Raw genomic sequence first — 22669 nt, 5'->3', positions numbered from 1 at the left:
CATTGCACAGGAAGAGTCTCCTTCTTCCCTGATGAATGCATCCTGCTCAGTATTGATTGAATGGTGAGCTAGATGTATTCAGAGAAGCCCAAGTATGGAGAAAAGATAGGTTTTCTAAAACAGGAGTCGAAAATGGAGCTCCATTATATCCTAGGGTTCAAATGAAATAGAGCAGAAGGACTTCACATTGAATTTAATTAAACCTATGCAAGAGTCCACTATTGGAGGCACCCAAAGACAAATGATCAGCACTCCTAAATTCTATTTACCTGTTAGGTTGTAGCTTAGAGTCCTAAATCTTGCCCTCCAGGAAGGCTCAAGCCCAGGGCTAGATTCTCCTCTCTTCATACAGTAAGCAGAGATTTTCACTTAACACAACATGGTTGTCAGGGTGTTTGTTTGCCTCTTGGACTATAAGTTAGACAACGTGCAGGCACATTGTGTTTATTTGTTCTAGTCCTTTCAGAATTTAGCTCATTCGCTATTCCCTATGAGTTGTCCTGGAAATAGTCATGTAATTAAATTGAATGAAATAGTCTTCCTTTCATCCCTCAGGAGACTAATGAGCACACAGCTGCACCCTCCAATATTTATAGAGTGAAGGAAGGAACACAATCCTGGAGCTCACAGCTCAGGGGGAAGGCAGAAGGGTAGAGAGGATGCTGGAAAGGTAGGGAGGATGGCTAGGTGCTTGTGGCCCCAATCTACCTCTGCCTGCCACCCCAGGGTCCTTGGGAAGTGAGAAAAGCAAGGGATCAGGCTCAAGGGAGAGTTGTGAAGGCCAGATGGAAAAGTGGCTTGGTGATCATGGCATTTCTAGGTGGGAGGAAATCCAGGCACATGAGCCAGCGCCTGGAAAGACTGAGGGGAAGGAAATGCAAGGCTTGATCTGGCTGGGGGCTGGGAAGGGCTGGGGGGTGGTGCTGTAGAGGATGGAGATGGAACCCCAGACTGCCCTCTGATGGCCCCTGAGTCCCAGATGGAGAGAGTGGGATGAGAGGCTTGGAGGCATGGCATGGTAGGCACTCATCCTGAGCCAGGCCCGGGCATCTGGGGAAAGGTTCTCCCCATCCCCAGCTATGGAAGTGGGCGGGGTAGGGGGGAGGGCAGTGTCTGCCTGGTAGGGTGGGGCTCAGTGCGGGCTCTGCATAACTGACCCAGAGGGGAATGACTAACTAAGGCTTGGCTCTGATCAGCCTAAAAGGAGGGCGCCAAGTTATGAGCCGATGATAACTAACTGGGCCCTGAGTCGTGCCCGTGGGCCGGGAGGACGGATAAAACAGGCGGCCCAGCTCAGGGGCTGCTTTCTCTGTGTCCTGCTTGCAGCGTTCCTGGTGGGGTGGGCAGCAGCTCAGGAGAGGCCAGCTGTGCTGGGGTGGGCAGGTGACCACCCGATCTCACAGACCGAGCCCCCTCCCCACCCACCCAGACAGCCCACAACCCTCAGGTGCCAGCTGGGGCTGGTGGGAGCCAGACGCCAGCCAGCAGGCGGGGTAAGGACCCTCTAGACCGGCATGGCAACTGCAGCATGCGAGCCCATGGCCAGGCCCAGCCTGACCTCCATCTCGTCGGGGGAGCTGCGCAGCCTTTGGACCTGCGACTGCGAGCTGGCCCTGCTACCGCTGGCACAGCTGCTGCATCTGCAGCCAGGCGCCTTCCAGCTGCGTGGCGATCAGCTGGTGGTGCCTGGGCCAGGGAACCCAGGAGCAGTGCACGGGGGCTTTAATGTCTTTGGCGACGGCCTGGTGAGCCTGGATGGGCAGCTCTACCGCCTCAGCAGCTACATCAAGAGGTGGGTGTCCTCGCAGACCTCCCTTGAGAATCATCTCCAGGTTCCCCAAATCCTGCACCTTGCCGTGGTGGATACCTCAAACCTTCCCTGCACAGAGCCTATCTTTTTCCCCCTCCGTGCTGCCTCTAGATGGATTGCTAATATCACCTGGAGCCTGCAAACTTCCTGCCCAGATTTTCTGCAGCTTGCAGCAGTACAGAAGTCAGCTTGAGGGGCGCCTTGGGAAGCACGGGGTGGAGACTTTCTTGGCCTCTATTCAATGCACCCAGTGCTTTTTCCATCCTGCTCTTTAACTGGGTCGGATGAGCTCAGATTGGGGGGAGGTCACACCCTTTATGAAATATTTGCAGTGTCCTCACTCACCCCTTGGCTTTAGATGTAGAGTGTGCAGATTGCATGGGGGTGCAGGGAAGGAAGGATGCACCATTTGGAACATTTGCTTTATTCGGTGAGGAGATAGGTCCAGTAGAGAAGCAATGGGGGAAGAAGTTCACTTCCCTGGAGACTTGGACCTCTCGATGTTTCATGAATGAACCAATCAGCCATGGGGGATGAGGGTATGGAACAAAGCCTGGGGAAGCCCAGCCAGGGGCATGTGGGGAAATGGATGCAATAGTGTAGCTTTTAGAGTCTCTCATACATCAGTGGGACAAACCTAAATCTTTAGTTAAATAAAGGCATCTAGGATGCTTAATTGTGATGACCCAAGTAACTGAAATGCTAAGGCTGGGATGCGGGTCATTCATCTTGGCATACAAAGAGGGAGGGCAATTTATGCTTGATTCTATATGGCCTCCACCCCGCGTCCCCCCCCCCCCCCAGGGACCACTCTAGAGGAAGAGGGTGAAAAGCTCTGTTATATGGAGGGACTCCAGAGTGGCAAGTTGAGATCTAGAGTGTGATTGATTCAGGAGCCCACCAGCTACTAAAGATCCCATGCCCCTGTGACTCAGAAAGACAGGATGCCCAGTTGGTGGGATGGATCCTAGGAAGGCAGGGAAAAAATAAGAGAGAGATTTACAGGGCCTTCTTCTTGGCTGCTGGAAGGCAGGCGTGGGGGAGCAGGAGGGATGACTTGCTTTTCCCTACCAAGAAAGCTTTTGAACACCTGAAAAGTCATTCCCCAGCAAGAGTTGCTTTCTTAGTGATAGGAAAATGTTAGCCTATAAGCTGGGCACAGTGAAAGGAAGGAATCCAAAATCATATTTCTAAAGGATTATCAAGAAGGTAAGTGTTGGGCCAGTCACAAGCTCCTATCTGTAATCCTATCTACTTGGGAGGCTAAGATCTGAGGGTTGTGATTCAAAGCCAGTCTGGGCAGGCTGAGATTAGCAAAGAGGACCCTTATCTGATTCTGTCCGGTGGTCCTATGGCATGGAAGAATTATCATGGGCAATCAGAGTAAGCACAAGGAATAACTGGCTACTAATATTTACTTGAGGGTGCCAAACGTTAGCTCACACCAGCTCACAAAGTTGGCACTATTATCCCTGACCATTTTGCAGATGGGGAAACTAAGGACTCAGAGATTAATGATGAACCTTAGGCAGACACTGAAAGCAGTAGAAACCAGGCTTTTATGTAGTGTCATCTAACAGGGTTGTCAAACATCTGGCTCTCAGACCACAAAAGGCCCTCAAAATCATTTGGTACAGGATTGAACAGACACAGCATGGTTTTTGTGTACTTCTTGTCTGCTGCCTTCTGCCTGTATTGATAATTTTGTATGGTCCTCAAATGATGTTATAAATACCCAAATGGTTGTTGGCAGATAAAAAGGTTCCCCAATCCTGGAACCCATGTTGCCAACAAACTGCCTTGAGCCAGTAATGACTCTTCCTTCCTTGGGCCTGCAGCAGCTTTTCACAGAGTCAATAACTGAGGAAATAAGTCAATAACTGGGATCCATCATCCCGTGGGTACCTTCCACAATCAGCCTAAAAAGAGGACGGAAGTGCAGAGGATTTAAGGAAGGTCCTGAAAGCAGAGGTATAATGTGCTCTGCTCACATCTGGCCAGCTGTTGGCTAGATGTGTGACAGTTATACCCACTTCTGGGGCAGAGAGGAGAGACTCACGGGGAAAAGCTAGGGAAGAGTCAGGGAAGGAACACATTTTTATTTGTACTGTATAGAAGCGCCCTGACCCCCCTATAGCAGAGCTGTCTGTGCCCAGGCCCAGCGGTTCCAGCTGCACATGAAACTTGCAGGGCTGCGCACCTGTCCTGTGACCCTCCTCTGCTCTGTCTCAAGTATCAGATGTGGAAACCTGCCTAAAGTAGCAGCCTCTGTACAGAACCCCTCATGACCCTGTTGAAATGATACTCAATCCCAAATCGAGCTGGTAGTCTGGCGAGACTCATATTAGAGGAAGTAGAGACAAGCCGGGAGTGCCTGGTACAGCACCGTACCAGCTCAGCCACCTGGGAATATATCCTTCAACTCTGCATGACTCCATTTTCCAGCTATGAAGTAGGAATAATAATCTTCCCGATCTTAGAATTAAAATTGGAAAAGTCCTCAAAAAACAGTGATTGGTACACATTGGCCCCTTGACAGATGTTAGAATCTTTTCTCTCTCTCTCTCTCTCTCTGTGTGTGTGTGTGTGTGTGTGTGTGTGTGTGTGTGTGTGTGTGTGTTCCAGTAGAGGAGTTTGAATTCAGGGACTCAAGCATGTTGGACTTGCTTAGCTGACACTCTACCACTTGAGTCAAGTCTACAGCCTGACATTTTGCTGGTTATGTTGGAGATAGAGTGTCACTAACTTTTCTGTCTGGGGTGGCCTCAAACCTCAGTTCTCCAGATCTCAGCCTTCTACATAGCTAAGATTACAGACTCGAGTCACTAATGTCAGGTTAAGCTTTTTAAATATTTTTATTATTATTATTATTTAGCCCCACATGCCATGTGCATTGCACACATCATTTAATTTATTAGCCGCAACCTCATAGAGTACCTTTTGTTAGCTGATTGCACAGGTAAGGAAAATTAATTGCAGGCAGATGTTTAAGTATTTAGGTGCCTTCCAAAAGAAGGTGTATTAAGTTTGAACACTTTTTTTTTTTTTCCTGCCAGTCCTGGTCCTTGAACTCGGGGGCTGGGCACTATCCCTGAGCTTCTTTTTGCTCGAGGTTAGCACTCTACCACTTGAGCCACAGCACCACTTCTAGCCATTTCTATTTATGTGGTACTGAGGAATCAAACCAAAGGCTTCATGCATACTAGGCACTCTACCACTAAGCCGTGTTCCCAGCCCAAACACTTGTGGAAATCACAGAACTGGCCATCACACTCAGATCCATCTGTTGGTTCTAAAGCCAAGGCAGTGCTGAGTCCTTTCCTGGCTTCTTCCTCCAGAGCTTGACTCTGACCTCCAGCCACACTGTGGATTAATCTCCTAGGCTCACATGGTCACTGTCAATGGCCTACCTGACCTGTTGAAGGCAGCCACTCTGTAGCCCCAAGAATAAGCTGTGGTTCTTCTGGGGTCCTCATCTCCATCTTGTTTTTGCCAGTCTCTCTATGAGTGTGTTTGCTCTGTCAGAACAACCTTTCATTTAATATCTGTCTCATTTCAGTCAATGGCTTTAACTCCTGGCTCTCTCCCCTCCATTTCCCTTTATTTAAACAGACTAGACATAACCTAGTGGAATTTGGATGTGTGAATGCATCAGATATTAGACATTTCTCTGGCACTTGGAATTAGAATGAATTATTGGTTTGTTATGTCTCCGGCACTTCTTATGCTTCCAATGAAGCTTGCAAGTCTCCTGGTGATATTGATCCAAAACAGATTATGATGGAATAATACTCATAGGGGCTCTGTGTCTGCTTTTTTCTTTTTGCCAGTCCTGGGGCTTGACTTCAGGACTTTGATGTTGCCCCTGAATGTTTTTTGCTGAAGGTTAGTGCTCTTGAGCTACACTGGGCTTTTACTACTTGAACTACAGCTCCACCTCTGGCTTTTTTGATGGTTAATTGGAGATGAGAGTCTCATGGGCATGTCTGCCCCAAGCTGGCTTTAAACTATGATCCTCAGATCTCAGCCTTCTGGGTAGCTAGGATTACAGGTGTGAGCCACCAGAGCTAGGCTTGGAATCTGCATTTTAACAAGATCCCAGCACTGTGTGAACTAGGTTTACACTTAGAGCAAGAAGGTCTTATTCATCCACCAGTTCATATTGAAATGGCATATTCTATCTGTCAAAGAGACCATTGGAAGCAAGATGGTTTCTTTTCTCATCTTTGTGTTTTCAGAACCCAGAACCCAGAAGTTTAGCAAATCCTTATGGTACATATGCATGAATGGACAAAATCTGTCCAATCAGTGCTTTAAACACAGTAAGCACCCACAAGCTACTTTTTAAGTAAACAGATGGACATGTAGATGCTTGATTCAAGCCACAGCTGTGAGCATCACAAGTCAGAATATTTTTTTAACTCTCACTGAAGTTGGCGTAGAAAGAGAAGGGAAGGCAGTGAACCTAACAGCGGTTTGCACAAAGCAGCCAAGCAATCACTGAGAACACAGTGGTCTGTGCCTGCGGCCTTTCCTTAGTCCCAGCAAATGACTGTGAGAGCCATGAGCAGTTTCAGGGCCTCCTACATACACAGACATGATTGCTGTGGGCTCCTCTTTCTCTCTGCTCTGCAATCCATCTATTTTTTTCCCCTTTTGAACTGTGATGATCACTTAACATGCCACATGAAGTTTTCTACTTTAGCCATTTTGAGAGTATAGTTGAGTGTCATTAAGTAATTTCACATGTTTATGAAACCGTTACCTCTGGCCACCTTCAGAATGTTTTCATCCCAGATGAAAGCTTTGGGCCCAAGAAAGAATTTCTTAGTTCTGCCTCTCCCAGCCCAGGTAACACCATTTGTTTTCCCTGTATGAATTAGATTATTCAGCATAACTAATACAAGTTGAATTACGTCACCTCCTACTTTTTGTGTCTTATTTCATGGGTTATTTCACTTAGCATGTTGTCTTCAAGGTTCATGTTTCAGACTTGGTCAATATTTCCTTTCTTTCAAAGTTAAGTAATTCCATAGTGTGACCTCCACCACGGGTTTATCCACTCTTCTGCTACTTCCACATTTGGGCCGCTATGAATGCTGCTGCTATAAACAGAGGTGTTTAAATGTGTATTTGAGTCTCCACTTTTACTTGTTTATTTGGAGTCTAAAGTGCTATTTTTATTTTAATGGGCAAATAGTTAAAAGATTTTTATGATATTTCATTGGTATATTTTCGTACAAGTGTATATGTATTAAAAACACAGACATGCCGGGCTCTGGTGGCTCACTCCTGTAATCCTTGCTATTCAGAAGGTTGAGATATGAGAATCTCAATTCAAAGTCAGGCAGGGAAGTCGATGAAACCTTTATCTCCAATTAAGCACCAAAAAGCCAGAAAATAGAGGTATGGCTCAAGTGGTAGAATGCCATCCTTGAGTGGAAAAGCTAAGGGACAGCACTCAGGCCTTGCATTCAAGTCCCAGTACTAGCACATACCATATGCACACACATATATACAGACACACACACACACACACACACACACACACACACACACACAGAGTCAACCTTGGGTTTGAATTTCTATTTAGAGTTTGGGGAAGCTTGGGATTGCTTTCCATATCTATGCGCAGCAAGGGTGTGAAATGTGCTGGTGTGTGTGTGAAATATGGGGGGAGGGGAGCCCAAGGGTGGCATCACCCAGGGGAGCTGATCTTCTGACCACTCCTGGGTTTGTTACCAGCAGAACACAGTGCTGTTTCCAGAACCTGTTTTCCACATGTTACCTCTTGAAGCTATTTCCTTTAGTCTCCCAGCCTGAAAAAATGAGGACAGAAGTTGGAGTAGAGAAGGAGAAATGGCTCCTGTTATCCTGGGAACTCAAATGAGCACAAGCCACATTGGTGTCTACAAAAGCTTACAGAACTTCACTCTGTGGACCAGTGGAGGGGGGCAGGACTAGAATTGCTCATGATGTTCATTAAGCATCAGTTAGGAGCCCAAGTCCATGGGTCCATGTTACATATCCTGTATTTTTATCATGGCCCATGAGAAAGTTCTGTCATGCTCCTCCGACAGAGGGGAGGGGAAGGCCAGCCAGGTGAAGTACTTCACCCAACGTCACAGCAAACTATGGCCCTGGCCCTGGGATAGAGTTCATGCACCAACTGGGACATGAATTAGATCTCATTGTGAGACACTGCTTTTTCTTCCACTCTATGCACTAAGCCAAGCTTAGGAAATTTCAGACTAGAGGTTTTAGGGGCCAGGTTAAAAGCAATGAAGAACTGAGAAGGGAAAGGGACTATATAACTTAAACCGTTTTCTTTTCATCCCTAATGTAACTTCAGCAAACATAATAAATATTCAAAATGTAAAAGCTATATTTGCATTACTAATTCGGAAATATTCACAGATTAAACATCAAATAGTGGTCCCTAATGCATTCTACTAAGTTTCATCTTTGAATAAAACCAGTGATTAAATGTCAATTACTTAAATACCTGCAGGACTTAACAACTAGATCCTTTGATCCTTTTGTACTTTAGTGCCTTACATATTCAAATCTTATAACAGTGAATTTCAAAGGAATGCTCATATTTACTTAGTTCACTAGAATTTTGAGGCACTTAACAATTGGATCATAACTAAGAAACAAGAAATGGAGGAATTACAAAGAACCAGTAGGCTCCCTTGTTCATAATTTAATTTTTCCAGATTTCGGTTACCTATGGTCTCCTGTGATCAAAGAATATGAAATAGAAATTTCCAGAAATAAATAACTGAGAAGTCTTAAATTGTGCACCATTCCAAATAACACGATGAACTCTCTTGCTCCCATGCTCCTCCTAAGCCCAGCCCTTGGTCTTGTGTATCTATGTTGTATATGCTACCCTCCTTTAATCACTTGATAGGATTCTAAGGTAGTGTACTGACTATCAAGGTATCTCAATGCTTGTGTGTAGAGCCTGGTACTATCCTCTGAGGGCCTTGGAATATATCCCTAGAGGCTAAGAAGGAATTATTGTAGCTTTTATGTAGCTTAGCTAGAGGCAGGAAGTTGATTAAGTAAGGATCTTATCACACGCTCTTGTCCACAAATTCTAGTATCACATCCTCTCAGATATGTTTATCTGAAGTGTTTTCACACATCTGTGTTACCGACATGGAGGACATGCTCTGTGATGAGATTTACAACTTACTGCTTTCCTTCAAAGGCCTCCAAATAATCAAAAGCAGATTAAATTATGTTATACATACATTTATTATTCATGTATTTAACTAAATTCAGATTCCAAAATGGATACTTCTTGTATAGGTTATACCTCTAACTCCATATATAACTATCCAGAAAATGAGAGGCCCTGAGTTCAAACCCCGTTTTGTCTCTATGTAAGTACACAGACACAGACACAGACACACACACACCAAGAAACTACTTTTTGAGTCCTATGCAGAATTCAAAATGTCTTGCGTAGAAGTCTTTGGAAAATGGGTAGCTCTTTTTACTGGTGACCATTCTTTTCTTTTTAGAGGCCAAAAGAAACTACTAGGATTTGAACTCAGAGCCTTGTTCTTCCATATGAGCCATGTCCTATTCCCATCCTGAATGTGTGTGTGTGTGTGTGTGTGTGTGTGTGTGTGTATGCATGCCAGCATGCACGCGCATTTATATATAGGCAGAAATGGGGGTTGAACTCAGATCCTCAGGCTCTTGCTTGGGTTTTTCACTCAAGGATGACCATCTACCCCTTGAGCCACATAGCCACCTTTGGCATTTCATTGGTTCATTGGAAATAAGACTCTCTCAAATTTGTCTGCTTAGGTTGGCTTTGAACCATGATCCTCCCATTTGTAGCTAGGATTACAGGTGAAAACTACTAGTGTCTGGCTCTACTCTGAGTCTTTTGAGGTATCTGCACCTCACCCTTTCTTTTCATATTTGGCTCAGATGAGGGTGGTTGGTGCAGGCAGGAGAAAACCATACAAAAATCCTGCTTTGCTTTTTCATTTTTTCCCATCCTGGGTCTTGAACTCAGGGCTGGCCTTTGTCCCATAGCATTTTGCCCAATGCAAACTCTCTACTACTCGAGCCACAACTCTACTTCCAGGTTTTTCTAGTGATTAATTGGAGATGAAATTCTCACAGACTTTCCTGCCTGGGCTGGTTTTGAACCTGTATTATCATATCTCAGCCTCCTGAGTAGCTAGGATTCCAGGTGCAGGCCTTCTTCAACCAGAGCCCTGTCTGCATTCTTTTATCCTATCCTTACTCAGATCATATGCCCTACCCCAGCTCCTGCCCCTTCCTCCTCCATTTCCACCTTCCTCTTCAGATTCCTCTCTTTCACACACCCCTGAGCATCAAACACCTCTACCCCTTTTTCCACTCTGGAATACACTCCAGGTCTTTTCCTCCCCTTCTTCACCACAGGAACAACCCCCAAACTGTCACTAGTTCAGGTGGTTTTGACATGGAGACTATTTTCAAAGGCAGATAAAGTAGAAGGCAGGTAATACCTCAGTGGCTCCATCAAGGAGGTGTCATGATTAAAGGTTTTCAAAATCATGTCTGTCAATCCTGCAAAAAGATAATGACATAGACTTCTAAGAAGTCAAGCTTGGAGACTGCCAAGCAGGATCTGTGTTTTCCTGCCTGGGGTCAACATTCTCCTTTTGACCCTCATCTGGGTCACCATCTTGTACATGGCCCCCGGGAGGGGGTTGTGGATCGTGGGCAAGTGGGAAGGATGCCAAGGAAACAGTGTGGCCATAGTTCTCTGCAGAAGCCCATTGCTTTCCAAGGCTGTAATTTTCATGTCAGGCAATGGAAGGACAGCTAATCTGACAGAAATACCTGGAGCCGTCTCTGCTATGAGTAGACAGAGGCAGCCATTTGGTATTGTAGCAAAAGGCATCTCATGCTGTCTGCTCAGCCAGCCCATTCACTCCATGCAGATGTTGCCAAATGTCTGAATGGGAAGCCAGCTCTATGTTCAGGGGAGACTATGACAAAAGGCATCCTTCATCCCGCTGGATGCCATTCAGCTGTCTGTGTCACCCACACAGTCTGTGATCTTGCTGTAGTTCAGAAAAAAAAAAATCAGCCACCTTCCTAAAAGGAAGCTAATTTGCACTTGGAACATTAGACTAACAATGGTGGTAGTGACATAGAAAGGCTGCTTAGAAAATAGGGTAGTGGGAGGCCACTAAGCCACTAGAAAATAAGTCAAGATTTAGAAAAATATGAGGGAGGAGGTAACAAACAGTACAAGAAATGTACCTAAGGCCTAATGTCTGAAACTGTAACCTCTCTATACATCACTTTGCAATAAATAAGAAAAAAAAAGATTCAGAAAAATATTTCTAAACTAGAATAATGAACTAAAACCAAGGAATCTAAATTTAATGAGGATATGGGCAAAAGTCCAATAACAGTTTTATTTTTAAACTGCACAAGCTCAGGACTGAAGAAATACAAGTTAGTAATAACTCGTACAGGTATAGCTTGATTTTGTTGTTAACCAAAGGGCTGCATTTATCTTGGGATTCAAGGGAAGAAGTGGGAAACAAGAAAAAGAAAATACCAGCCTTACCAGTTAGGCGAGATAAGTCCAGAAAATTCAGCTAATTTCAAGGAGTGTACTTCATTCTTGAGCCACAAGGACTTAAGAGCTTGTTTTTGTTTTGAATGAACTCTTTCAGCCCAAATAACAGATGGATCTGGCTTTCATCAATTAAAAGCTACCTTAAGAGATAAGCATTGATATCAAGCTATCTTTAGGACTGTGGTCACCTTTGGGTCATACACTGAACCCTTGGCCAGTCAGATATGAGAAGGAGAAAGAGATTATCTATATGGTACAAAAGGTGGGGACCTCTGTGTGGACCCCTTCCCTTAAAGGCTTGAGCTAGAGCAGGCACAGGTCTAGTAAGTACATTCTCTTCCTAAAATGAGACATTTGCAATTTCTCTTCTTTTTTTCCCATAGGTATGTGGAATTGACTAACTACTGTGATTATAAAGACTATAGGGAGACTATACTGAGCAAACCCATGCTGTTCTTCATTAATATACAAACCAAAAAAGACACTTCAAAAGGTAAGTATATAAATAATTTGGGTGGGTTTCTGCCTCGCTGGATTATAGGCTAAGGTATGCTGATGGGGCATGGAGAAAGTAGTATGGATGTCTCATAGCAAGGTCAACAGCAAGGAGTCTGGTATGTGAGACTATCTGGCACATGGCACCTGATTGCAGAACCAATTTCTTTTAAAATTTGTCATTATTAAGATGTTGTAAAGAGGGGTTACATTTTCACAATTCTGATAAAGGGCCAATTTCTAATGATCCTAGAGCAAGAGGCTCTCTATTTGGAAGCTTCTTTCCTAGGCAGGAAGTGATTTCACCTTCAGAGATTCTACTTCCTGTTTAGGCAGAGCTGAGACATTCTAGGAGCTGTCATTGTAGGCTTTCAGGGGAGGGAGCTGACCTCCTAGGCCTTCAGGGGTTGTAGAAATGCCTGGACTGGTAAAAAATGACATGTAATTTATTGTTCCTTATCAAACACTCATTGTGCTTTAGGCTTGCTTTACTGTGATTAATTGGCACAACAGCTCTCTGGGATTTATAATCCAAATGGGGAATATTTTAGGTATGGAAGTCGATAATAACTATTTTTCTTGAACAATAGTATACATTTGGAATGACCCCGGAAATTAAAATATAAATTTGTCCTACCTATATTACCCTCATTCTATAGATGAGAAAACTAAGATAAAGAAAATAAACATCAAGTTTTGGTGCTTTATGTTTTTATGTTAGAATTTTGTGTGTAGACACATTTGTTACTGTAACAGCTCAATTCCAGTAGGAAAATGTTCATTTCTCCTTCTCTTTCTGTTCTCAGGGTTAAGTCATGGGGCATAATGTTCAATGATAAGGGTAAATTGAACTTGCTTCTAAATAGCTTTCTTAAAACAAGTCCAAGGTAATAAATGACTTACAAATTTCAAGTAGATGTCCTCCAACAGTCACTGTCTTTCAGATCAGTTGACTCAAGAGTTGACTCCTTTCCTAGTTTAAAGGCAGGACACTGGTTGTGAAGAAGGGGCCAGAACACACAGTGACAAACAGTACTTGTCAAGCCCCTCGTGTGCTTTGGCTTGATGATGACCAGAGAGCTGGATGGTTTTGGGGAAAAGTAATTCACAGCTCTTCCACAAACATCTCCTGCATCAATCACTTAGGAGGAATCTAAAGAAAGAATAAGAGACTTTTCCATTTGTGAGTTGCCTACAGAAAGTACACACTTGTCTGACGATTATTGAGGAAGGAGGTATAGAAATTCCCCATTGATTGATCTTGGGAAAAGCTGTGAAGTAAAGAGATTCTATAGTAGGTAAAAATAAGATGATTGAGATTATGGGAATTGTGATTAAGGCAACCTATCAGCCCTGCTCTATTCTAAGCTGAACTCTTATAAAAATGATAAAAGCTGCCATGTCTTCAGGACAATTACTACTGTCTGTAAATGTGAAGGAAGTCTTCCAGAGTTGTGCAGTGTATGTACATCCTGACCATCCAACATCACTGAGTAATATAGTAGCCCTGCCTTAGGTTCCTTTAAGGAACCTGAAGGTCTTGATTTGGTTTCTGTGGAATTTAATTCAAGGTACCAAAAGCTTGCTTGATTTGTTTTTCTTGTCACTTGTCTCAATGAAGTATAGGCTGTTTATGTGTAAAGTGCCTGATTAATTCAGAAGACAGGAAAACATGGGCAGGAAAATTAAGATAAATAGACTTAGCTCAAAATGTGTTCCTTGTTCCTGGAGGCCCACAGGTTTGCTCCAATATCCAGAAGCAAGTACAAAATATTCAGTTTGCAAAATTGCATGATGGATTATCCTTACTTTTTTTTGTTGTTGTTGTTGACTACTGGGCTTGAACTCAGGGACTCGGTACTGTTGCTGAGCAGCTTTGTGCTCAAGGCTAGCACTCTACCACTTGAGCCACAGCACCATTTCCAGGTTTTGAGTATTTAATTGGAGCTAAGAGTCTCACTGGGACTTTTCTGCCTGGGCTGGCTTCAAACTCAATCCTCAGATCTCAGCCTCTTGAGTAGCTAAGATTACAGGCCTGAGCCACCAGCACCTGGCTCATACTTACTTTTAAACAGAAGATGACATAGGTTTTTCTGTGTCTCCCTTCATGAAGAGTTTAAAATTAAAGCCATGTATCTTTTTGTACCAGTTCTGGATCTTGAACTCAGGGGACTGTTGTGCTCAAGGCTAGTTAGTGCTGTATCACTTGAGCCACAGCTCCACTTTCTGCTTTTTGTGTGATTCATTGGAAATAAGAGTCTCTTGGACTTTCCTGCCCAGGAAACCTGGACATTCATATCTCAGACTCCTGAGTGGGTAGGATTATAGGTTTGAGCCACCAACACCCAGCAAAGCTATGGATCTTGATCCTGGAGATTAGAAAAGCTAAGAGGTTGATAGTTCATAACATTGCAAATTCCTACAAAGTGAACAAGTGTTCCTTGAACAGAACACAAAGCAAGAGAAACAATAAAAAAACAACAACACCTTTGTCTGCAAGTTCGAATCTATGGTGTTAATTTCAACAGCAGGTAAAGCATTTTCTCCACTTTGGAGTTGTCTTAGGAAGGTAGAGGAAAATCAGCCTCATGTGCCTTAATCCTTGACGTCCTGGACAAGCCAGGCGAGAGAGATGCTGCCAGGTGTGCAGGGGGGCGGGGGGGGGGAGAAGCTGGGGTGGGGAAGGGAAGGCGTTGCTGCGCTTTGCTGCTCGTACTCTGCTTTGCAAGTGTGGAAATGTCTCTGTGAGAGTCAAGTTGTGATTTAAATACAGCAACATAGAGAACTCTGTCTGAGACACAAAAACTGATCTTGCTGAGATTTCATTTTTTTTTCTCTCTCTATGCTGGCTGCATAGTGTGGAGGTCAAGTTGTCATGGGTGGTAATTATAGAGTGAAGTTTGTGATTCCTAGGACATAAGTGACACACTGTAGCCCCGAGGACCCTGATTTCCTAAACTAGTTCCTAGACTAGCCCTGAGCTTTCCCTTCAAGTCATACCAGTGACCACCCTCCCCCCCACCCCCCCGCCCAAATCTTCAGAATTCTCCAGAGCATTTCTAAAAATCTCATTAGATGCTGTGGGAGCCAACAAGGGAGGCTGTGAATGAAAAAAAAAATACTCTCTGGAATGTGGAAAACTCTGCTTTATTAAATCATCAAAAGCACATGCCTGTCACGCACACATACTTGTTGCTGAATTCTGCTTTTGTTGATTCTAGAAAGGACATACGCATTTCTTGTGAACACAAGGCATCCCAAGATAAGAAGACAGCTGGAGCAGGGGATGGACATGGTCATCTCCTCTGTGATTGGAGAAAGCTACCGACTTCAGGTCAGCTTAGCCTGTTCAATCCAGGGCTGCAGGCCACATACAAGGGGTCTGTGCTGTTCATCCAAGGACTATGTTTCTAGAATTCCTACCCAACTGGAGTAGATGCTTAAGATGGCCCATGAATGCCTGGTACCATAGATAGAGAATCTTTATTTATACTAGCTTTTCCTCTACATACGGATGGAATACACCATTTTGTTTATTCTTATTTATTTATTTTTGTGCCAGGCCTGGGGCTTAAACTCAAGGCCTAAGCATTGTCTCTGACTTTTTTTTTTCCCTCAAGGCTAATACTCTACCACTAGAGCCACAGTTCCACTACTAGATTTCTGGTGGCTAATTGAAAATAAGAGTTTCACATACTTTCTGGCCTGGGCTGGCTTTGAGTCACCTTCTGAGTAGCTAGGATTACAGGTGTGAGCCACTTACTCCCAGCTGATAGTTTTATTTATGAAGTAGTCTCAATCATAACCATAACCAATTATAACTATACAACTATAATGATATGAAGTAATAAGAATTGTTTAAAACTTACAAATTATTTCTTTCTGGAGCTTTTCATTTTGTCTTTTCACACCATGGGTCAGTAAAATTGTAGAAAGTAAAACCATAGACAAAGAGGGACTTTTCCAGATCTGACATTTTGTTTTATTACTGTGTTATCATTGTCATCAATAAATTGAACTTAGCTTCTATTTAAAATGGGATGGGAATAAGTATAATTTTATCTATTTAAAATGGGATGGGAATAAGTATAATTTTATCTCAGACAGAATATAATTGGAAAAGCAATGATGCAGGTTGTTTTGTTTGTTTGTTTTTTTTTTTTTGACCAGTCCTGGGGCTTGGACTCAGAGCCTGAGCACTGTCCCTGGCTTCCTTTTTGCTCAAGGCTAAAGGCTAGCACTCTGCCACTTGAGCCACAGCGCCTCTTCTCGCCATTTTCTAGATATGTGGTGCTGGAGAATCGAACCCAGGGCTTCATGTATACGAGGCAAGCTCTCTTGCCACTAGCCCATATTCCCAGCCCTGCAGTTTTGTTTTGTTTTGCTTTCTTTCTACAAACATAAAGACAACATCTTAAAAGATTTGTGAGAGTGTAAGCAAAATAAAAAGGGGAGTGCTTTGGATATTTGGGTAGTAGTTAATTATACATTGACATGATAATCATATCCATGGATCAATGAAATGCTTCTTCTTTCTTCCAGTTTGACTTTCAAGAAGTAGTGGTGAATTTTTTCCCTCCAGGAACTGAAGTGATTCACGGAGAAAATCTGAGCTTTGCATATGAATTCAAGGCTGATGCTTTATTTGATTTCTTCTATTGGTTTGGGCTCAGCAACTCCACTGTGAAGGTGAATGGGAAGGTCTTGAATCTTTCAAGTACAAGACCTGAAAAGAAGGAGACAATTAAGTTATTTCTGGAAAAGATGAGTGAACCTTTAATCCGAAGGAGCAGTTTCTCTGGCCGGAAATTCAGTGTAACTTCCAGAGGTATGTTAAAATTTCTCAGGGACAGCAAAAGCTGCCTTGACCAAGGGTGGGGGTAATGTATTAGAAGTGGTGAGTCCATCAGCTGGAGAGGTCAGAGGTCAGGCCTGGTGAGAAAAGAAATATGATATTACACAATTCAGAAAGTTGGGCAAGAGGGGCTGGGAATGTGGCTTAGTGGTAGAGTGTTTGCCCAGCATGCATGAAGCCCTGGGTTCGATTCCTCAGCACCACATAAACAGAAAAAGCTGGAAGTGGCACTGTGACTCAACTGGTAGAGTGCTAGCCTTGAGCAAAAAGAAGCCAGGGACAGTACTCAGGCCCTGAGTTAAAACCCAGGACTGGCACAAAAACAAAACAAAGAAAGTTGTGAAACATTTATCAAAAGTGAAACTGGGTATGATGTTGCATACTTGTGGACCCAGCCAAGGTGGGAGCATGGCCTGAGCACAGGAGTTCAAAGTCACTCTTGACAACATAGCAAGATCCAGTGCTAAGAGAGGAGTTTCATGCTAATGGCGCATACATGTAATCTTAGCTTTTCAAAAGGCTGAGATTCAGAGGATTGTGATTGAAGCCAATTTGGGCAGACAAAGTCTCTGGGACTCCATTTTGGAAATAACCAGCAAAAAGCCAGGCTGGAGATATGTCTCAAGTGATAGAGAAACAGCCCAACAAGTCTGAGGCCCTGGGTTCAAACTAGAGAGAGACAGAAATGGAGAAAAGAAAGGGAAGAGGAAGAGGATGGAGGAGTAAGGGGAAGAAGGAAGAGAGGGGAAATAAATAAAGACAGAAAAAAAAGAAAAGAAGAAGCAATGCAAGAGGGAGAGGAAGGGGGAAAAAAGAGTGGGGGAAAAGAGCAAAGACAGTGGCCTTTCCTTTCCAGCTTGTTTATGTTTTCTGACATAGCAGTCATATTGTGCAGTATACCTAGGAAATAATCTTAAAAGTTGTTCATTCAAATGAGGATTTATGTTCATTTCAGTATAGTTAACTTTGACATATTTTAAAGGAACACTGCATCCCCTATGTATGTATTCTGGACAGCAGAATACTCACCAAAGCTGTCAATCAGGGGGAAGCACGTGGTCAGGGTGTCTATCTTTAACAGTATGTGGAAAGGATCCCCAGTAGTGCAAGACCATAGCAGAAGAACTCTGGAGGAGGACTCCTTTAAGCAATGAAAAATGACATATGGCAGGTTCTCGATTTTGATATCCATGTGGCTCAGGCAGATGGTGCAGATCATGTCTTGTCTGGGTGTGTTTGTGGCGGACTGGCTCTCTCTGTCTCAGGCTAGCAGCCTCCCCAATTCAGGACTCTGGTTTTTAATTCCAGGAATCCAGCAGCCTGTGAACCTGTGGAGGGCTCAAAGTAGATATGTAAAACACACTCTTTATTAATTGTGTTCAGTGACAGTCACTTCCTTCCAGCATGTGACAAACATGCTTATTCAGCTGTTTTATATTCAGTCTCTCTCTCCCTCTCTCCTCCTTTTTCTCCCTCTCCTATCTCTGGTTATTCCCCTTCCTCTCTGCCTTCCATCCTTTCCCCTTTCTGTCAGTGTCTATCAATTTCTTTCCATCTGTCCCTGACTCTCTCTCTCTCTGAATCTGTCTCTCCCCCTCCATCTTGGTCACTCTCTCTCTCTTTGTCTCCATCTTTCTCCAATTCTGTCTCTTCCCTCCACTATCTTTCTCTCCATCTCTGTTTAATGCCCCCTTCCCCAGTAAGTCCATCTGTCACTCAATGTTGCTTTAGCTTTCTTTCTCTGGGACCAACATAATACCATACCAGGGCTGGGAATATGGCCTAGTGGCAAGAGTGCTTGCCTCCTACACATGAAGCTCTCGGTTCGATTCCCCAGCACCACGTATATGGAAAACGGCCAGAAGGGGCGCTGTGGCTCAGGTGGCAGAGTGCTAGCCTTGAGCGGGAAGAAGCCAGGGACAGCGCTCAGGCCCTGAGTCCAAGGCGCAGGACTGGCCAAAAAACAAAACAAAACAAACAAACCATACCAATATAATTGCTATAACAGAAAATGTAAACAAGCTTAAAAGGAAAGACCATGGCAGAACCTTTTCTCTTCCCTTCTTTTTTCCCTTCTTCTCCCTCTTGGGTTTCTCCTTCCTTTTCCCTTTCTCCTTTCTCCCCTCCTTCTCCACCTCCTTCCCCTCTACTCCTCCATCCGTGTCCTCTTCTTCCTTCTCACAGAGTTGCCCTGCCCTGCCCCATGACAGATTCTGGTTTTGGGGGGAAGATTAGCTTTCCCTTCAGGAATAAGGTCACACTTGGCAGATCCTTCTCTGATATCCTCAGACTTCCCCACTGGCTACAGCAGCCTGGGCAGCTTCATTTCAGCTTCATTGACTCAATGAAGAAGAGATGAGATGACCTTAAAGCCTTTGTGAAGTTGGCCATGCTTTCTGGGAAGTTTCCTCTGAACCAACCAATCCTGGACCCCCTTGGGTTCCAGAATAATGGGGCAGGAGCCTTCCTGGAAGATATAACAAATGGCGTAACTAGGGATACCTGTTGTCCTAGCAGGTGGGTCTTGGAGCCAAGCTAGGCTGCCAAGGTTGGTAACCTAGTTCTGGGCCCTTCAGAACCCCACCTCTGTCCTAAACATCTGCTCCCCAAGTGCGAGCCTTTTGCTACCTAGGAAGGAAGAGTACATTCCTCCCACTGCAGATCTCCAACCCACGGGGAAGTGAGTGAAAATCACATCCCACAGATAAGCAAAAAGCAGCACATTTTTGTTTAGTCACATTTTTAAGTTTTTCTTGGAAGCTAAGATTCTGTACTAATTATTGAGATGGTTATGTTGCCTGAGTGTTAAAGGCATTTTTTTTGGGGGGGGGGTTGTTTTGTTGGTAATAATGATTGCTTTATTTACTGTTTTGTAGGTTCAATAGATGACGTTTTCAACTGCAATCTGTCACCCAGCTCCTCTCTGACAGAGCCTCTTTTGGCAGAATTACCATTTCCAAGTGTTTTGGAATCTGAAGAGACACCCAACCCATTTATCTGATTGGACAGAACATTCTTGCTTTCACCCCTGAATACCAGGCCTTTGCCACAATAAAGGTTGAGGGGAGGGAGATGGTGAGAGGCAGGCACTTTCACCCCCTTGTAGTACCCTCCTTCTTCCCATGGCTTTGATGGAAAGGCTTCAGGCTTCATTTTCCTGGGCATGGTGTCCTGGCAGGCTGGGTTTAACTGGTTTCCTCCCAGGTTATGGTTACAAGGATGGAAAAGCTTTGGCCAAATGGCTTGAGAAAGGGGCAGGCTTCCTCTATTTTCAACACTTCTCCAAAGAGACAGGAGGAACAGAATGTCCTGCTTAGCATAGGCACCCTGAGAGCTTTCCTAAGGGCCTTTGTAGGAGGTGTCTGTCTTGAATGTTGACCTGTGATGTTTTGTAAGTTGGGGGTGTGGCACTTGGCTGGGGAGATCCTTGTTCACACCCAAACCTAGCAAATCTAGGCAAACACCACCACTATTTGTCCTTTGGGACAAAAGACAAATGAGATCTTTCATCCTGTCCATGTGAAACCTTATGAGAAATGTTCAACATCGAGTTTATTGGAGGACTGGCTAGGCTGTCCCCCACTGCCTGAAATGTAAACCCCACTTGGCATGCTCCTTCACCTTCTGCCCCTTGCAGAATAAAACCAGGTGGGGTCGTAGCAATCCATGGCAGGGTAAGAATCCATAATGCACATGACAGTGTCCCCATTTTGACAGCCCATCGAGTCACTCGGGCATTTAAAACATGCTCCCAGCAATGCTCACATGAAAAGAAAAATAGATGAAAGCTGTATCATTACCAGAACGCATCGCTACATCAGTGTATTTCCACCTCATCCTCACAGTGGAATTCTTCCAAAGAAAAAGAAATTTATCCAATCTCCATATGAAAGCTTGCACAAATGAATCACTACATATGCTCCTAATGAGGAAACTTTATGGGTATTGTTTTTCTATCATTAAGAACATATTCCTGTATTATACAGTTGGATAGCACTGCCAGTGATCCTGCCATTCACATTTGAAATGTTATGCAGTATGTTTGCACAATTAAAATATTTCTTAGCATTCAAAGTAGAATTGATTAAATTGTGACCCTGGGCTGGTGTGATTGGTGACATGTGGTTTGTGGCTGTGTATGTGCCTTGTCATTAACTGATAAAAAGAATTGTGGTTTCTAGAAGAGCCTTTTGGAGAACAAGGTCATGAAGTTTTTGGAGGAAGAAAACAAAATTTGATACCTTTCAGAAAAGAGGAGAGAAGTATTACTCAGTAACAGAAGAGAATAAACATCCATTATTCAATTAAAAATCAATTCAGTAAATAAAAGTATTGACAATAAGTTTTGTATCAGTGCAAACAAACCTTCAGTGGACATGAAGTATTAAATGTTTCTCAAACAAAACAGAAATTCTATTCCCAAAATCGAACTGAGAAGAACCATAGTAGTCACCCCAGGAATAAAGATTTAGGGGATTTCTTTTGCCATTAAAAACTTTAGTTGTCTCTGAAACAAGTGAATTCATTCATTCAGTACTCATACAGCAAACATTTATCAACTGCCTTCTAGGAACTATGCATGGTTGCTAGTGTACTTTCATAGCAAATATTACCCAAAAAATGAGACTAGGAAATCTATAAAAATCATCACAAAATCTATCACAGACCATGCTAGATAAAACAGACATCAGTCTGGATATTTTCCTCATGTGGGTATTTTAACGGGTTAAGATCGATAGAAATCTGTCAGATGACACTATGATTTCAGCATAGTTTATCTCTACTGAAAATTCATGCTGAAACGTAATCCCAAAAGACACTTGTTAATGGTATTCAGAAGTGGACTTTGGGAAGGTTACTAGGATCAGAGAAAGTCTCAATGATTGAGCCCTCATGACGGTGTTAGGGGCTTTATGAGAAAAGAAACCCAAGCCAGCCAGCTTTCTCTGACTTACCATGCAATTCCCTGCACCAACTTAATTCCCTGCAGGGTGTCCCCAAGCAAGAGATGTTCAAGAAGCTGAGAAAAAGCCAGCACCATGCTCTTGGGCTTTAGAACCAAAATGTACCTCTGTCCTTTAGAAAGTATCCAGCCTCAGGTACTTTGTGATAGTAGCAGAAACTTTTCTGACACACAACAATGACCTAAGCAATTTTTCCACTCAACCAACTCATTCAACACACCATATGCCTATGGTGTGACATACACTGAGGTAGATGCTATAGCAGACAGCAATGCCTAAACATCTTGCTTTCATGGAGATTCTAATTGTTCACTTTAAAAAAGAAAGAAAAATTGGAGGCTATAGCTCAGGGTTCTTAGCATGAACAAGGTCTTGGTTTCAATCCCTAGCACCAAATTTAAAATATAAAAATAAAAAGCTAATGTACATGTTAACAAGAACAATAATAAGAGAAACTCAAAAGGGGAAGTATCAAGGACACCTGTGATGTAGTTTGGGTGCAAAATTATAAATTTAGTTCGAAAACAAATATATGATGACTGATTTATCCAAATGATTTACCAGGAGCTATTATTTAGGCCAGCAAATTCGAAATCCAGAAATTATTTATACAGTGAAGACATTATTTTTCCTCATGGTCAGAATTTGATTTTTGGCTACAGGATAACATTTATCAAAATGATCACCTAACCTTAATGTTTAGCTCAAATGCATTTTTTTTTATGGTTTTAAAGAACCAATTTATCTTCAAAGAGCAAAACTGTTTTCCCCACTGGAGAAATTTAGAAGAATGTGTGTGTCAGTTTCAAAAGGGATTTTCTCAAGAATTTCAAAAACGCTGTCAGTAGTAGCAGTATCATTAAAAGTTACTTTGAAGAAGACAATTTATTTGTGTGTGCCTGTGTGTGTGTGCACGTGCACGCATGTGCACACAT

At 43.3% G+C, this 22669-nt stretch overlaps 1 protein-coding gene across 1 annotated transcript; it reads left to right on the top strand.

Annotated features, from left to right (window-relative positions):
• Window positions 1-1178: 1178 nt before the first annotated feature.
• On the top strand, window positions 1179-22604 carry Medag (mesenteric estrogen dependent adipogenesis). Its single transcript, XM_048341558.1, has 5 exons — window positions 1179-1792; window positions 11804-11913; window positions 15137-15249; window positions 16458-16743; window positions 19647-22604. Exons 1-5 carry the CDS (start codon window positions 1515-1517, stop codon window positions 19769-19771), a joined length of 912 nt encoding a protein of 303 aa, XP_048197515.1. The 5' UTR covers window positions 1179-1514; the 3' UTR covers window positions 19772-22604.
• Window positions 22605-22669: the final 65 nt, after the last annotated feature.

Source organism: Perognathus longimembris, chromosome 3 (genome assembly GCF_023159225.1).
Source record: "Perognathus longimembris pacificus isolate PPM17 chromosome 3, ASM2315922v1, whole genome shotgun sequence".
Classification (NCBI taxonomy): domain Eukaryota; kingdom Metazoa; phylum Chordata; class Mammalia; order Rodentia; family Heteromyidae; genus Perognathus; species Perognathus longimembris.
This window is presented reverse-complemented; position numbering and strand designations above follow the sequence as displayed.

What these genes read in the sequence shown, in the direction of transcription:
- Medag (XM_048341558.1), top strand. Translation starts at nt 1,515, where the DNA reads ATGGCAACTGCAGCATGCGAGCCCATGGCCAGGCCCAGCCTGACCTCC. An exon ending in GAGAAAGCTACCGACTTCAG is followed by an intron (nt 15,250 to 16,457) that starts GTCAGCTTAGCC and finishes TCTTTCTTCCAG; the next exon opens with TTTGACTTTCAAGAAGTAGT. An exon ending in ATTCAGTGTAACTTCCAGAG is followed by an intron (nt 16,744 to 19,646) that starts GTATGTTAAAAT and finishes ACTGTTTTGTAG; the next exon opens with GTTCAATAGATGACGTTTTC.